This window comes from Dipteris shenzhenensis, chromosome 2, assembly GCF_047967505.1.
Source record: "Dipteris shenzhenensis isolate YYH24624 ecotype China chromosome 2, Dip_SZ_1.0, whole genome shotgun sequence".
NCBI classification, from domain to species: Eukaryota; Viridiplantae; Streptophyta; class Polypodiopsida; order Gleicheniales; family Dipteridaceae; genus Dipteris; species Dipteris shenzhenensis.
The window spans coordinates 11,141,815-11,159,856 of NC_141597.1; the positions used below are offsets into that span (position 1 = coordinate 11,141,815).

The 18,042-nt window shown below is 42.6% G+C and overlaps 1 protein-coding gene across 1 annotated transcript in view; it reads left to right on the top strand.

Moving 5' to 3' along the window:
- Window positions 1-4,957: 4,957 nt before the first annotated feature.
- Window positions 4,958-18,042, top strand: part of LOC147904323 (uncharacterized) — a 69,099-nt gene continuing 56,014 nt past the window's right edge. The window contains exons 1-2 of the mRNA XM_087394003.1: window positions 4,958-5,408; window positions 5,963-6,103. Of these exons, the coding sequence (XP_087250129.1) occupies window positions 5,322-5,408; window positions 5,963-6,103 (228 nt within the window). The 5' untranslated portion in view covers window positions 4,958-5,321. The remainder of the gene's footprint in view (window positions 5,409-5,962; window positions 6,104-18,042) is intronic.

Consider the following 18,042-nt stretch of genomic DNA (forward strand, 5'->3'; position numbering starts at 1 on the left):
TAAGCTTGTATCAGTTGTTGCTCACTGAATCAATCAAATACATAGGAAGTGGAAGACGAGCACCACTCCTATGGGGGAAGATTGCACCCAGTGCGCTTGTTATCTTTTCCTTTTGTGAGTTTTGAAAGATCATGCATAAATTTGTGTATAGTTTTCATTGTGTTTTTTATGATTTGCAGGTTCCGTGAGCGATTCCCGTTGTAGCTGAAAAAGTCCTATCTTTGAGTGAATCTCCTCATGTGGAAGTGTTGCTTTTGGAGACAAAAAAATTAGTGAGGGTTCTTGTTGATAAGACCTCGATAACACATGGAAAAGTCTATGGATACAAGTGAACTAATAAGGTTTGAAATTCGTGCCATTGATTTGCCAATGGTAAGGTTCCTCAAAGATCCTTGAGTTATAGCATTCCATTCATAAGAATTAGAGTGATTTGAAAGCATTCAATCCAATTGAGGTGTTGTTGGGTCCCAGTCTAGAGAGGTATATTAGTACTAACATCCCATCTTTAATGTTTTTTCAACAATATGTTGTTAATGAAAGGATTTTTTATGTCATTGTACCATCATGCTCAAGCACCAAGTTTAAGTTTGCTCTGATGACCTTGTATTGCCTTTGCCTTTTTAACTTGATGCTTGATGGTAATTCATGAGCTTTGAATAATGAAATTGAGGGGAACTAGCACCTTCAACCCATATGCAAGTCAAAAAGATGTGTGTATTGTGACGTTACAATACTGAGGATTGTTCATAGTAAGCTAAATGAACAATAAGGCAAATGAAGTGTCCCGAGAAGATGTGGAATATAAGAAGCAAGTTTGAGTTGCCTAAAGCATAAACACAAGACATAGGTCAAGGAGATTCAAATGGAGGTGAAAGCTCATGCACCAAGCTAAAGAATTGCACTAATTGAGGTGAACGCTCTCGATAACATGACCAAGAGAAAGAGTTGCCTTAAAGATTTGAGGGAAAAGAAGATTGAAGTGCTTGTTCAATCAGAAAAAGGGTAATAGAAATTAGAATGCAAATCATGGTAGGAGCATGCCAAGTTGCTTTGCAGTAGTAGTGAATGACATGACTTAGATCCCAATGCTAACCACCATGTTGGAAAATAGGTGAATTGGAAAGATTAAAAGGATGTAATAGCCGAAATTGTAATTGACATGCCATGCCCACCAAGTGAGCAACCATCATTAGAGCCTATCCACATCATGGACTCGAGCCTTATTTGTCTAGTAGTGAAATATGTTTTTCTCGAGAATAAATCGAGCTAAGGAAATTTTTCCTAGAGATATCCAAACTAAGAATGCTTTTGGTAAGAGATGCCAAGCTCGTCTAATAGTGGCAATGTCAGATTATGCCCAAAACAAAAATAAGAATTGGCTCAATTTCTTTAAGTAGGGCTATGGTGAAAGAAGAGATCGCTTTGCTTGGAGCATAGCCAAGTTTCTCTATGAGAATATAATTTTTTGATTTTGTTAGCCCACTGAGTTTATCAATAGGACATATTTCATGAACAAAGTGTTCCCAATACTAGCTCAAGAGTTTGTGCTGTTGATGCTGTTGATGCAAAGAGTAGCCAATAGCTACTCGAGATGAACCAAGTAAGCTAACAAGACATTAGAGGCACTCATAGAAATTACAGCCAATCAATGCTGAGAGGATGGATTTGGACTTTACACTATATGCAACATAGGGCCTCTAGGATTGGTTGCAAGGTGACCTATTCGCATAACCTTTTCACCCGTTTTGTTTAAAGTAATGGTCAGCTTATTTTATGAACTTCTTGATTCTTGTACCTTGTTCAACCCCTCCCATCATGACAAGAACTTGGTAGTTAAACTATAAAGTCTAGTATTTGAATGTGTCTTGGTAGTCAAACCATAAAGTCTAGTTTTTTAATGTATCTTGGGATTGAATGTATAGCATATACTTCTTGAGAGCATGTTGTGTTTTTGGGAATACGAATTGTACTTGAGTCCATAGCCTAAATGTGAGACCTGTAGGAGAGTCTTTCTTGGATCCCTCATTGGAAGTTGAGTTGGAACATCCTTTTGTTACCGTCACATCCTGTGTCAATGTGAGGTGACCCTAGTTGATCATGATGGATAAACATTTAAAACATCTTCTCCATTGAGGCCAAGATATCACGTGCAATCATATTCACCTTCATTTACTTCATCTCGTCCATCTGCTCTACTTTTTCTTCATGCAATTATACTCCAACTCCTTACTTTCAACTCCATTACTTTATTAACCTTGTATGTCCCATGGAGATAAAATTTGTGTCTTATCATACCACACACTTTGAATGGGTGGGGAAAGGCAAGATGTGAGACTCCTTTGGGTAGGACATGATTGGGTCAAGGACACAACAAGCCTATTCATTCTAGCTTGCTCTCTAAGAGCAATACATGCCATCACTAGAAGCATACTTTTATAAAAAAGAAGGTCTAGATGGCCTGTGGGCCATTCTCACTCACTCAATACACAGCTTATAAATTTGCACGTGATACTTTACTCTTGGTAGAACGTCTCCTTTTTACTTAATAGTTAAAGAAGCAAATTCTCCCTTGAATTACAACCAATCCTTACTTTCAGTACATACACATTTAACTTTTCATCTAATAATATACTTCAACCAATCCTTACTTTACCTGGACATTTAGCTTTTTAAACATTTGTGTAACACCAATACTCTTACAATAGTATAAAGGGGTTACTTTCACGACCTCAAGATTTGATTGGTTGAGCATGTAGTATCAAAATCACTTGGCATATTCGGGAAGCTAATAAAGGCATATTTATCAAGAGCCCCCAAATATATATTTCACACACACGCACACACACACACGCGTGCACGGGCAGGTCTAATAGTGATACGAATCATATTCAAAATATAATCACATCTACCTTGAAATGGAGTCAATAAGCAATGTGAATGTTTAGATGGTGGGATGTCAAAGGAGAAAGAGAAACGTGAAGAACTGTTTACACACTATAACCAAATTGTAGATCATATCACGACCCATGAGCAAGGTCAACAACCCTAGAAGGTGTTAACAACAAAAAACATTTAGTAGAGCTAGGCACTAATCTCCCCCTCACAAAAATCAATCTCCTCCTCACAAAACAATTAATCGTCACTAAGATACTCATTGCACCATATTATTTGTCATAGCATCTCATTGGTGAAGAATCTAAGCTAAAATTGAGGTGGCCACTACCCACTATTAAACAAATACAAGCATTACATTTGCGATTCAAATACATTCAAATTCTTTCAATAGTACATTAGAAAAATTGTTACTTTTGTTTCATATGTCAAAAAATTGCATGTCCCTAAAATTTGCAATTCATGAAAACCTTCTCTTTTTATTTTTTAAGGTCAATTCTCAAAATTTGTCATTCATTGACATTAAACCTCAATTTTTCATGAACACTTTGCCCATGTTAAATTTATCTCATGGTGATCCCTAGATACATGATCAGGATCTTTGTATAACATAGAGCCATAGATTAGCAAATTTGGTTCTTCACCAATGATTAGTTTAGTTTAAAGAGATCACACTTCATCATACAACAAGTATACTTTAGAAATATGAGTATTGCAAGTAGACATGAGAGATGGATCAACAAATATGAGAAGAGTGCGGAGGGCATCAGATGTGGAGAGGTAAGGGTTGGAGAAGAGGCATTGTTTTTTTTTTTTCTTTGGGTTCTGTTGAGCTCACACACATGATACTGACACAATAAGGAAGGAGGTGGGTGCAACTCTAGAAACAGGTTTGATTGTAAATATTCTTCAACATGGAAATAGGTCTGATTGTAACATTCCTCAAGGGATTCAAAAGGGCCAAAGCTACTTGAGGGTGGAGACACACTACCCACCACTGCCCACTACCCACCACTAAGAGAAGGGGTGGGTAGTGTATGCTTACACACATAGTGCCCATATGTGGATTGGGGGGGGGGGGGGATAGTGAACAAAAGAAGTTGCCCCACTTGGTTAAGGAACAATCCTTCCCAATGACAGCACAGGGCATCAAACCCAATGTTAGCGTGATTTTAGGATTGGAAGGACTTGGGTAGGGGTTGAGGTTGCCCACATTGATGGGTGTTGGCCTTTTTGTGCAGCTAGTGTAAGGATGTTGAGTGGCAGCCATGTCAAGGATGCCGTGCTAACCATCCTTGGGCGCTTGGTTTGTAAAGATCCTTAGGGAGGGTACAGATCGAGGAGGCAACAAAGGAGACCTTGGAAGGACTTTTGTTGCTATGTGGTGTTCACACAAGGGTGATAGAGACATGAGCATTTATTGCATGAATCTAGACTTGTTTGGTTATTCACTGTTTTGCGAAACAACTGTAGCTTGTTAAAGTCTCCAGTTGTTTCTACACCTCTTAACATTTGCTTGGGTGGGGGTGCGGGACCAATTACATGGTCCAATGAATGCCCCTTTTGCAAGTTCGATGTCCACCTCGTCTGAACCTAGCCTAAGTTGCAAGGATGAGTCCTTAATCGAAAACTATATTCTATTAAGGGGGTGGTAAACGCTGAGAAAAGACTGGTACAGTCTATAAGTAGGGCTTGATGCCCACGGCCTATGTTGCACATAGCTAGCATATCCCTTAACCTACGTAGTGCCACACCCCAATCTCGGCAAACCTTTCTCACTACTAAGATCTTGGAGGTTGCCCTTAATGAATAGGTTGGCGTGAACGAGGGCTAAGAGTGCTCTATTTGTGAAGCCCATGTGAATGTGCTGTTGAGAAACAAAAAGTTAGGGATGAATGTGATTGGAAGCCAGAAAAAATACAATAAAGTACTGTGCAAGCATAAAGTACAACGACACTCTTCTCTTCGCTTAGATAAATGAGATGCCACGTAAAGCACCGTTCTCCTTTTGCGTTGCTTTGCTTTACATTGAATCACGAACAAAAGTACAACGTCCCCAAAGTCGAAAAAAACAAAACTCTGTTCTTTTTCTCTCTCTCTCTCTCCTTTCTTCGTTTTTCCCCAGCACTCCTAGTCTTCTCTTTTCCCAGCTTCAGCTCCTCCCCCCCTTCATCCTCCATTCATTCATCCCACAATTCATTCCTCCTCTCTCTACCAGTAATCTTACATCTTACATTCCTTTGCTTCTTCTGCCTCACCTCTTCTTTCAACCTTTTGCATTTTGCTTCTCCTCTCCTCCGCCACCTCTCCTCTGCAACTTTTCGTCATCCTCCACCGATTCTTTGCTTAGTTGCACTGCCGTCGGCTGTTTTATCAAACAGATGACCCCGCAATTTGTGGAAGCTGGTTCCCTCTTCTAACAGGCCACCATGAAGCAGCACTTGGTCTCGTCGGCAGAAGGCAGCGGTCGCACTTTCGACCTCAACGCGATCGCAGCTGGAGCAAATGGAGCTCAGGTAACTCAATTAGCCCAAAATGTCCCCTCAATGGCTGTACTAACATCACTCGTTACCGTTGCTATCCCCAGTATTTATGGACACAACTTTTCATACCTCGTCGCGATAGTTTGGTAGCAATTCTTCGGAATGCCAAAGACGTTGGTTCAGGTTTCTGAAAGGGTTTGGGACCTCCAAAGTTCGTGAGCTTTAGAGACCCTTTCCAATCGAAAGTATCACTTGGATCCTGTTTCTCCAGCTACCCGTGCCTTTACGCTAATCGTGATCTGCACGAAACAGAAACTGCTTAAGCACGTTGCCAGAATAATTGCATAGACGCGATTCTCTTTACTCCAGCTGGTAATTCTTTTTTTACAGGCGTAATTTTTTTCACTCCAGCTAATTTCCACAGGTGATTTTTACAAGCACACTGTAAGAAAATCAACGGAGGCTGTTGCGCTTTGGCAGGAACAAAAATGCTGATCGGAACATTTGGATATACTTAGGATGCAGTCACGTAATTATTGTATGGTTACTCGCTGAATTTTTTTTTGAGCATTTCGTTGTGTGCGTAGGTCACGAACACAGAAAGAGCATGCCGGGTTACAGTGACGATCGACGCAGTCAGAATTTTGCAGAGGAAAATTACAGGTTCAATATTGAAGGATCCGAAAGTTAAAGTGACAGTGGGGGGAGAGTCTAGAAAATCCTCGGAGGTAAATTTGTGTTTCATGCCATTTCGTCAGCGTTTCAATCAAAAGACAGTCCCGCGAGCTATTAGAACAAGTTTTGCTCAAGAATCTGTTATCGTTTGCACTCGCGATGCCACTAAACCTTCCCCGCCCCCCCCACAAATGGTTGTTAGTGAGAGTTCGTAATTTAAAGCAGGCAATAAAAGAAACCTCAGAAACATAACTAAGCAAAAGAGAGAGAGTCGCAATCAAATACGAAACTAGGACTGAGATCTGTTAAGAGGGTAATCTGAAAGAAGCAACATAACCAAGCCTCCTCATACCTACAGGTCTTGTTGGAGGGTTACATGACAAGCAACCTATCGGATAGTCACAACGGCAACGAGCCATAACAATCAACAAGTAGACACAGATGCTAGTAGCCAGCCACGGGCTGATTAAAGTGTGAAGCCAGCCGATAGTGAGAAGATCTCGCCTGAAATGAAGGACCACAAACCACCAAAAGTGATCCAGCTAACAAAGCCTGCATGCATGCATTGCCACGTGCTCATCTGACCCATTGACTGTAGTTTTATTGACCCTGACAAAGTTTGCTCTTCTCAACACCCCGTCCTCAAACTGAAGGTAGGGGCTAACACACAAATTGATTAAAATGTTGCTACCGGAAAAACATAGCTGTAAGGCATGTTAAGACACAACACGTTAGACAAAATTCAGACGGGTGTCTAAAGTGTCTTAAATATAAGATACTTAAGACGAGTCATTTTATTGATAATTAAAAATATTAATGAAAAAAAAGCGTACTATATATGGCTTTGGACCTTGGTTACAACTTTCTAGCATAGCTCGCTGCTACAAGTGTGGTTAAGAGTCAAGACTCAACCTTAACAGCTAAAAATTAGAACAACAAAAATCTGAATTGTATGATTGGATATATTCAAGTCTTACAAAGGTATATTTTTCTATCACCTTAGTGGGCATGCAAATTCTTGGGATTTTCGTCCAAGTGGTAATCAGCTGTTCAACTATATTGAAACATCTTATGCGGGTGCAGAAGCCCCGACTGCTAAAAGTTCGAACAAAAAAATCTGAATTTGTAGAATTGGATATATTCTAGTTCTTACATGCCTGGAAAGCTAAAAAATCGAACAACAAAAATTATAGACTTACAAAGGTATATATATATATATATATATATATATATTATAGTCTTACAAAGGTATATATATATATATCAACCTTAAACTGGTTTGCAAGCTCAAAGTCCAATTTCCAATTTGAGATTTATTGCAAGCGTGTCTAGCTTGTATTCAGCAACTGAGCAATTCCCAATTTACGGGGCAATCAAATAGCTGACAGGCCCGCCAAAAGGCCAGCTCTCTCAGCCAAACAAATGGCCAGAAAGTCCAGCTGGTCTGGCCGACCAGATCTGGCCAACCAGTTGGCCGACCAGCTGGCAGGCCCACCGACCAGCTGGCAGGCCCAACCGACCAGCTGGCCGACCAGCTGGCAGGCCCACCGACCAGCTGGCCGACCAGCTAGGTCTGGCCTATAAGAGGCCTCTGCCCTCACACTTCCTGTACTGGACAGGACCTGCAGCTGCTCCTCATCTCCTCCATCTTTTGCTGCAGGCCCGCCTGCTCCATATACCTCTCCTCTCCACTTCTGCCTCCTCTGCTGCCTCCTCTTCTGCCTTTCCTTCATGCCTCCTGGCTGCTCCATCCTCTCCTCCAGATCTGTCACAACTTCTGCTCCTCTGCTCAGATCTGCTTCTCTACTTCAGCTCAGCTCCTTCTACTCCAGATCTGTCCCATCCTGCTCCAGATCTGTCCCCTTCTGCTCCTCTTCTCCAGATCAGATCTTTCTACTCCAGATCTGTCCCATACTGCTCCAGATCTGTCCCCTTCTGCTCCTCTACTTCAGCTCAGCTCCTTCTGCTCCAGATCTGTCCCATCCTACTCCAGATCTGTCCCCTTCTGCTCCTCTGCTACAGAACAGCTCCTTCTGACCCAGATCAGCTCCTTTTCTTCATCATATTGCTATTCCAGATAGCCTGAAGGTTCCTTCCTCAGAGCATGCTGGTTTCAGCCATTTCCTAGGGCAGCTCCAGCTCCCATCATCCTCGTCATCATTGAGCTACATGGAGGACTGCGTTACGCTCCCTCTGCTGCTATCTTTTCTACTGTCTCTCTACATGGAATCATCTTTCTGATTCACCTCAGCCACGGTCCTTCAGACACGACGGCTTGAGGTTCTTGTATTCAGTTTTTCATATTACCGACAGGCACTATGTTTTCTGAGTTCCGTTCTTCAGTTGTATCTGAGTATTGTCTATTTTCTGATCGCTCCACTGCAAACCCTATGGTTTCTCTATCGTTTCTCTATATGGTATCAGAGCCATGGTGATCTAAAGACCCCAGATCTCAGGTGATCTAAAGATCCTGCTTCTTCATGGAGGCCATAGGTACAGGGAGCATCACTCCTATGAACATATCAGTTTCCTCTTCATTCCGCTGCGCACTAAGGGAGAGAACTCCATCTTCTACTCCCATCCCTCCCTCCCTTTCAGAACTCCATCTTCTACTGCCATCCCTCCCTCCCTTTCTTACCTCCATCTTCTACTACCATCCCTCCCTCCTTTTCTAGGTTTCTGGCTTGACACTTCCCATTCCTTCGAAAGAGGGGGTCATGACACTTCACCTCTACCTCCATCAGCATCGACTTCCAGGATCTACAAGTTCTCCCTAGGCGGGACCCTTTCTGTTCACATGTGTCTAGATGTCTGTTGTTTCGAATCTTCTACCTGCATGGAGGCGGGGATAGACTCCTCTCTCCCGAGGTCCAAGATCGGACACACACTGGCTCACTGTTCAGCTCCGATCTCTTTGGATTATCAGTACTGCTACGACAAATTTGTTCTTTCCCTTTGCACTTTCCTCCACCTTTTCGGCGGTGAGAGGGGGTGGCTTATTCTCTCAAGCTTCACAGTGTTCTTATTTCTATCTGGTATCATACGTGTAACTACGACACTTGAGGAAGTGAACAATTCCTTTGCAAGGGCACTCCTCTTGTGATCTTCTAGTGGGCATTTCACAGGAATAGCCAGCACCACCATCGACATCCCTACACGAAGCTCCAAGCACACAATGTTTGCCCCTCAAAATTGGCAATTGAGAGGGGGTATTCAGCAACTGAGCAATTCCCAATTTACGGGGCAATCAAATAGCTCACAGGCCAGCCAAAAGGCCAGCTCTCTCAGCCAAACAAATGGCCAGAAAGTCCAGCTGGTCTGGCCGACCAGATCTGGCCGACCAGTTGGCCGACCAGCTGGCAGGCCCACCGACCAGCTGGCCGACCAGCTGGCAGGCCCACCGACCAGCTGGCCGACCAGCTAGGTCTGGCCTATAAGAGGCCTCTGCCCTCACACTTCCTGTACTGGACAGGACCTGCAGCTGCTCCTCATCTCCTCCATCTTTTGCTGCAGGCCCGCCTGCTCCATCTACCTCTCCTCTCCACTTCTGCCTCCTCTGCTGCCTCCTCTTCTGCCTTTCCTTCATGCCTCCTGGCTGCTCCATCCTCTCCTCCAGATCTGTCACAACTTCTGCTCCTCTGCTCAGATCTGCTTCTCTACTTCAGCTCAGCTCCTTCTACTCCAGATCTGTCCCATCCTGCTCCAGATCTGTCCCCTTCTGCTCCTCTTCTCCAGATCAGATCTTTCTACTCCAGATCTGTCCCATACTGCTCCAGATCTGTCCCCTTCTGCTCCTCTACTTCAGCTCAGCTCCTTCTGCTCCAGATCTGTCCCATCCTACTCCAGATCTGTCCCCTTCTGCTCCTCTGCTACAGAACAGCTCCTTCTGACCCAGATCAGCTCCTTTTCTTCATCATATTGCTATTCCAGATAACCTGAAGGTTCCTTCCTCAGAGCATGCTGGTTTCAGCCATTTCCTAGGGCAGCTCCAGCTCCCATCATCCTCGTCATCATTGAGCTACATGGAGGACTGCGTTACGCTCCCTCTGCTGCTATCTTTTCTACTGTCTCTCTACATGGAATCATCTTTCTGATTCACCTCAGCCACGGTCCTTCAGACACGACGGCTTGAGGTTCTTGTATTCAGTTTTTCATATTACCGACAGGCACTATGTTTTCTAGGTTCCGTTCTTCAGTTGTATCTGAGTATTGTCTATTTTCTGATCGCTCCACTGCAAACCCTATGGTTTCTCTATCGTTTCTCTATAGCTTGTCTTACAAGAGAGAGTGTGTCTTAAGTGTCTAATGTGTCTTAACGGTAGACACACGAATCTTAACGACCCTATTCAAAATAGTGAAGACACAAGGCAAAGAGTCTCACTTTACAAAAAGTTGAAATAGCGTGTCGTAATGATATAACCCTTAAAGAAATCGCCCTCACAACAACAGAGGCAATCACAAATAAAAATACTCTAACTTTGTAAACAGCAGTCTGGTTTGCCGAGACTTGAAGAGCTGAAGATGGACCGGATTTACACAAAAAACACCAAACCTAAACTACTGAGTATTAGACTATTTCGAAAGCGTAGTCATCATCACACGTGTCAGGTCTTGCGACACTAAGTCGGCATAGTCGCTCGTCACCATATTTGGTTTCTTAGTATCATTTCTCCTCTTGAAATAATAGTCTTCCATATGACTCGTCTTCCCACAGTGCTGGCACCTGAATTGCTCTCAGTTTTCCTTCTTGATGAATTTATTCTGACCAGTAGAAATCTTGCTGATACAAGCACGCTCACAACCTTCATAAGTCAGTTGATTGATGTCACTCCTCGTCCAATAGAGTTGATATCATCTCATTTCAACTACCCTCGTTGCTGACTCGCAATATCTTCACAATCTCTTGATAGGTAGGGGGTAGGACCGGGATAGTAGCACAGCCTTAAAATCGTCTTCTTCAGCCTGCACTCCAAGATCAGTCAGCTGCTTTGTGACTTAATGAAGTTTGCTTAAATGTTCACCAAAAGTCATATTCTCAGACATCTTTAAGGCAAACAACTATTGCTTGAGCATGACTTTAAATTTCTTTAATCTTGACCTGAACAAAGTGTCGATTGTAATCCAATTCTCACTTGCAAGCTTTGATAGATCAAGATGCTGGTTATCCTTACTTCCAAGAGCTCTACCAAGAATTCCAAGAGCTTTCTCATATTTCGATTCCACCGTGAGATCTTCTCCGAGCAGTGGCTATTGCCCAGCTCTTTCTCAGATCTAGTGACGACATACCACAGGCCTTTCTCCATTAGACAGAGTAGAAGCCTGAGCTGCCATGCAGGAACGTTGGAGGCGGTAAACTCCTCATCATGCATAGGATCCATTAAAGCGGTTCTGTTACCATATGTTGTTGAGAGTTCGTAATCCATGCAATAAAAGAAACCTCAGAAACATAGCAAAGAGAGAGGGAGTCACAATCACGCATGAAACTAGTACTACGATCTCTATTTAGAGGATAATCTGAAAGAAGCAACAAAACCAAGCCTTCTTAGACCTACGGTTCTTGTTGGAGGGCTACGTGATAAACAACCTATTTGATACAATGGCAACAAGCCATAACTGATATAGATGCTAATAGCCAGCCACGGGCCGATGAAGCATGAAGCCAGTTGATAGTCAAGAAGATCTGGCCTCAAATGAAAGACCACAAACCACCACAATGATCCAGCTAACAGAGCTGGTGTCCCCTCGTATCTTCCATGCATGCATGCATGTGGAACAGTGAGGGGTAACCAGCCTATTTATTTATACCCTTAGCGGCCCCACATGGCTCATTAAATGGTCTGCCAAGGAGTACGTCATCTGGCTGACCCTCCCGACCTATGCCTGGACAGTATGAACGACTAGTGCCAAATGATCATACCCCTTGCTTAACCGAAAAGTTGGTCGTTTGACCAACCTAAATGGGGACCAACAGGTGCATGTGAGTAGGCCTCAATGGTTCCGCAACCTGCCGAAACATCCCTGTCGGAGTTGTGCCCTGGATCTCAGCCCTCTCTTCAGTGCCTTCATAAGCACGTTGGACCATTGATTTTGGATGAGTTTTAACCTGCATGGGATGTGATGTATGATGTTTCCCGCCTCAACTGTGAGAAATAGGTTTAGTCCTTTGTTTGTTTGTGTGTGGCTGTTCCATTGGCCTTAGCATCCTGAATGCTCCCCGGTTCCTGAATCTTCTCAATTTGAATTAGCTTGCCATGTTGGTATGTCTCGCTAGTTATTCGACTCTTGAAGTTGTCTGGGTTTGCTGCAAAGAGTTGTCCAACTGGTACCATCATCTACTCTAAACTTCATCACCCATGTATTATTCCTGTGGTACATCTTCTCCTCTGCACACGATCTCTGCTGCACCGGATTATCCATGACCCCTGTCACCATCACAAGACGTGACTTTGCAGTATGTGCCAGATGACCTCTCTAATTGGCACTTTTCCTTGCCAGGCAATTCCTTTCTACAATGTATGACATAATGCTGCATTCTTATTTTTGCAATATAAACACTTTCCTTTCTTTGCGCTATGTTTCTTGATACCCCAATAATTGCATGAGCTATATGACCTGGAGTAACCACATATTTTTCATTCTGGGCAACATCACTGTCAAAAGAACTTAAAGACATGCAATGGAGTACTTGGGTCTACTTTCCTTGGCTTTGTTTTGTTGTTAGCCTGATCCTTGCCCTTTGATATTGTCGCTCTTGTAGAACCTGAGCCTCAGACCTATTGCTGAAGCAACCTAACACTGATCTCTTCAAACATTGCCAGTCCTCCAGTCTGAGTACAAGAGGTTTTGCAGGAATAGATTCTTTCCCTCGAGTAGTCCTCATTATAACTTCCATCCACCAGTGAACAACTCTTCTTCTTGTTCCACGATGAGTAATTTTCACCATTCAACTTCCCAGCCTCTCCAAAGTTTGGAAAGGGCAAGCTATGTGAAATGAAGTAGAATTCAGGTCAATGTTTGAGCTTTCTGAAAATCTTCTCGGATTAGGCTGATATAACATCAATGAATATGCTTAAAACAGCACATGAGTGTGTACGGGATGTGGATGTGAATGTTGAACAGATATCAAACGCTGCCCACCTAATGCTTCACTTGCTTACTCCTGGAGGATGACTTGTGGCCATCTGACTGGCTATATATAGGCTGCTGGCACCAGTAAATGGCAGCCATACTCAGGATAGATAGGCAACCAACTAAGGGCTGCCATGTGGCTGCAATTGCAGCCAACAGTGACAACAAAAGAGGATATTCGTGATGCGTGAGGTGGGAGCAAAGGTCTCTTCAAAATCAATGCCATGTTGCTATGCGTAACTCTTTGCAACAAGACGAGCTTTGAAGCAGCAACACTACCATCAACTTTCCATTTGACCTTGTAAACCCATTTTGTACCTATAGCACGCTTGCCTGCAGGCAAGTCACACAACTCCCAACTGCCATTTGCATGAATGGACTCAAGTTCAGCATTCATAGCATCCATCCATTCTCTGTTGTCAAAAGCATCCTTATGACATAGTGGCTCTTCATTACTGTACAGGCAGTGGCAATCAAAGCTACAGCCAAAAAATTGCCTTGCATTTGTTTGTGCACACCTCTAGGGCAGGCAAGCAAAGGCTCAGCATGCTTACTGTCCCTAACTATCCAAAAGCCAACGAGGGACTGATTTTTGTTGTCTCATGACAGCCCTCTCCACTTGAGCTGCTAGCTCGATAGCATGGCCATCTGGCGGTTGAAAATCAAGCTGAGCAGGAGTAACGGGAGGAGGATTGGAGCTGCTGGAAGCATGTGGCATGGTGATCTGTACTGTGTCGTTTGTATCTGTGAAAGGCGGAATAAAATCAAACACATCAGAGGCTTCCATTGAAGGCTCTATTTTACAGTCCAACCAAGGTAAAGGGGCATGCAATCACCACATCCCTACTGACAATCACCTTACCTGTGCTAGGCTGAAACAAGTTGTAACCTTTGCTTTGTGAACTGTAGCCAATGAAGATGCATTTGACAGCCTTATCATCAAGCTTATGCCTCAAGTGAGAGAGTACATGCACATACGCAAGAGACCCAAACACCCACATGTGAGAAATGATAGTTGTTAAAAAAACAGGTTTCTAGCGACAAAATGAGGCACTGGATTGAGCTGGAGCAAATTGGCAGGTAGGAGCAATGGCTGAGTACGAGGGGAGGACACCATTGTTGGGTGCGGGGAGCAATGGAGTGGAATGCAAAGGGAGCAAACAAGCTGAAGCAAACGTGAGTACTTGCAAATGGATAATGAGAAAGTACAAAGGGGTGGCCTCTATGGCCACGAAGTCAACCATATGGTTGACCAATGAAGTCAACCTCAGGTTTGACTGAGTCCTAAGACTAGCCTACAAGGCCATACCAGAGCTAAGTGCTAACAACAGATTCTTGTACAAAGACATGGAGACAACAAAAATATAGGATGGGACAAGAGAGGGGCTCAAGTGGATGGAGTGATGGGGTTACATGCTATGGATATCCCAAAGCATGAAGGGGGAAATGTGAGAGCTAGTCATGCAGAAATGGTTACAGAAATATGGCAAGACCTAGGAACAAGAATGGAATTCTACAAGTCCAATGGAGAAGTAAGAAATGTAGGAATATGTCAGCGAAGATATTTCAGTGTTCAAAAGACGTATAATTTGCAGAAGAAGAACCTGCTCCCATGATTTACAAGTGCAAGGTAGATGTGCTAACCGAGGCTTCCAAGGAAGGTGAGAATCTGTAAAATCCACCCGATAGGGGCAGAGAAAATGAAGAGCACACACTCCTCACTGAAGAGCATACGTGTATATGAGGGAAAGGTACATGGAAAAGTATAGTAGCAATGCCCTCAGCCTAAGAGCTCTTTTGAGTCAACCATCCAAGCAACTCGGTGCATACTTCAAGGAAAATTTGGGACACACTGCAATAAATTTTGGACATGGCCAACCGGCTGGCCAAGCACAGCTTTAGTGCCTAGTTCTTCTGTTATGAATCTCTATTGTACCCTTTCCTCTCTACCCTTTCCTCTCTCTTCCATTCCTCCTCGGCAAGTCTTGGGGCCCAAGTTTGACGTTTACAAAGAATCATTGTTTGTGCCAATGTATTATATAAGGAGTTTCTCATCTCCCAATTCCATGTGCTTTCATTCCTCCTAGAATTCTTCTTTTCGAGCAGGCATTCTATTTGTAGTTTTCTGTGAATTCCAGGCCTTAGTACTCATATCACTAAACCATGTCAAATACTCTACCCTCAAATGTGAATGACTTTGTTCACATTATGTCCCAATGATATGATGGTATTTGAGTCTGCTTGAGGCCTTGCAAGCCTATGGGACTAGAAACCACTATAAAAACCCTCGTAGCTCTTTACATCCGTCGGATATAGTTTCGTGAAAAATCCAAAGTTATTAGTATGTGACTCCCTTCCCCTTTTCCTAGTAGAGACACATTCATTCTTTTGTTTCAGCTGATGGATACCCTTTGTGGCAAGGCATTAGAAGCAACCAAACACGGGGGTTGGTACATGACATGAATTGAATGATGAAATATTGGGGGAAAGACTCGTCAAATTTTATTGTATATTGCCATCAAAGACCTTGCAACACAGAAATGCTCAGCCAAGGAATGGCATGAACCAAAGGAGAAGATGACCTCCCATAATCTCAAATGCACGTCTTATGGTAAGAGGCATTAGAGGCGTGGGGGGGTTCCTCTTACCCATAAGGGTGCTTAAAAACAATAGGGGTTGTGGTGGATGGGTTGTTGGGATATGAGGGGAGGTTATTGCTATTGGTAAGTTGTATTTACCAGTCATAAGAACGCAAGACCTAACATAGTAGACTCTTCTAATGTTCTAAACATGCACACTACCCGTACATTGATGTGCTTATGCTCTTAGCCTCTCTCTCTCTCTCTCTCTCTCTCTCTCTCTCTCTTTCTCCCATGGCATCTCCATCACTCCAAGGCATCTCCATTGGTCAAGGCTGTGGTCTCCTACTTAATATTCATCCATGGTCAATGTCTCATGCTCATCCATGCTCAAGTTCCCAATTTATTTGACGAGTTATGAGTCATATCATATGAGATTTATCAACTTTTAATTGTATTCAGACTTGTTATATGTATTGAGTGTTAACCTTCTTTCACCTTTATCAATGTTGTAGGGACATACTCGCTCAACTCAACTTTATTCCTTTTTGTTTTGGCCCATGGAGACTAATTAACGTATGTTTGTCCATGGTGTATATTTTATGCATAGGTTAATCTTTTAAGCTTATGTGGAAGAGCGGTGCACATTATATTTGTGGGGATTCGAACCCATAATCTTTTATTTCATACACTTGGGCACCACCACTAAGCTATAGAGTAGTATAGCATCCTTAAAGATAAATATAATATTATAAATGATCCTCCTCCCCTCCATGTCCCTTTCTCTTTAATGCCCCCTTCATAAGTGGTCCCTCCTCCTCTCCCCAATCTCACCTCACATGGCTCCTTCTTTAATGCCCCTCACCTCCATTATTCTTTCATTGAGACTCCTTCCCTCCCCCCTTCTATCCCTTAGTTTAATCATGGCCTTGCCATCTTTCTTCACCCCACAACTTATTAATAGGAATTTCCAAATTTTCAACATCTTGGTGCCACACTCACCTTAATCCTCATGGATCAAGACAATTTACATTTCTATACTACTAGCTGATAAATCATGGGTATGTTTCCTACGATTACATATACATGCCTTGTGAATCTGTATTAATTTTCTTATACCTTGTGAATCTGTAATAAATTTTAAGTATATACCCCCCCCTCCCCCGATCCCTTTTTTTTTTTGAAAAACTTAAAATCAAAACATGACTAATGCTTCTTACGCATCTAAATTTAAGAGTCTTGTACCTTGACCTGCCTCTTACAACATGCCTCCTACACCTCTTACCACTATGCACCTATAATATGAACCCTGAATCAATCCAATGCTTGTGTATGAATAACTATCGTATCTCAACAACAATATCTTTTTTTTTCAAGGATTTCTAATATGAAATTAAGGATCAGCTCTCATGAACTTGAGATTGGAACAAATAAGAGGATAGACTTTGTAGATTATGCCAATCAAAAGATGCTGAGTTAAACACCATACACTTCGTATGTGGGGGCCCAACACATCAGAGAGAAAAAGTTCCTCATCCAAGAGTCTGCATGGGTTTTTGGGCAGCCGTAGATATGATAGGGTTTTAGATAAAATAAAACATTAAACACCATAGTAAAGGTCTTAGACAAGGCACACATCTTAGTGAGATTGGTCATGAGCTCACACATGAAACTTCTTTCCCATAAATCCTTTATCCTATTTTACTAGCAGAGAGAAGGTCCAAGGATGATATGTCTCGAAGGGGACGCAATGTGCCAATACATGATTTACCTCAACAAGATTCAAAAGATGGAGGCAAACACGATCCCACATAGGGAAATGGAGGCCACAAAAACCACGGGATGGCATAGAGAAGGGATCAAATGGATGGAGCTGTGATCTTTGAATGGATGATCAAAAATAGCACCAAAGGCTTTACAAGGCTCAATATATATACATAAATTAAAAAATAATAGCCAATAAGGCTTTACAATGAGATGAGCAAAAATAAAACTATGATCCATCATTAACAATTACATTGTGTCCACTAAAACTCTGACTCTAATGTGTCATCTGTCATCTAAAACTTTGCTCATAGGGTTGTGTTGTGAGTGTGAAACTGCATGTGAACGTAGGACTGATGCTAATTAGGAACTAGTCAGGAATTTTTGAGCATGGATTTGATTGGTTGTTTTGGAGTTCTCTCCTCTGGATAAACTAATCTATGCTAATCTAAGCTATACCAACCATCGAATCGAAGAAAATGCAAGAAATAATTTCTTTTTCATATTCATTTTAATAGGTT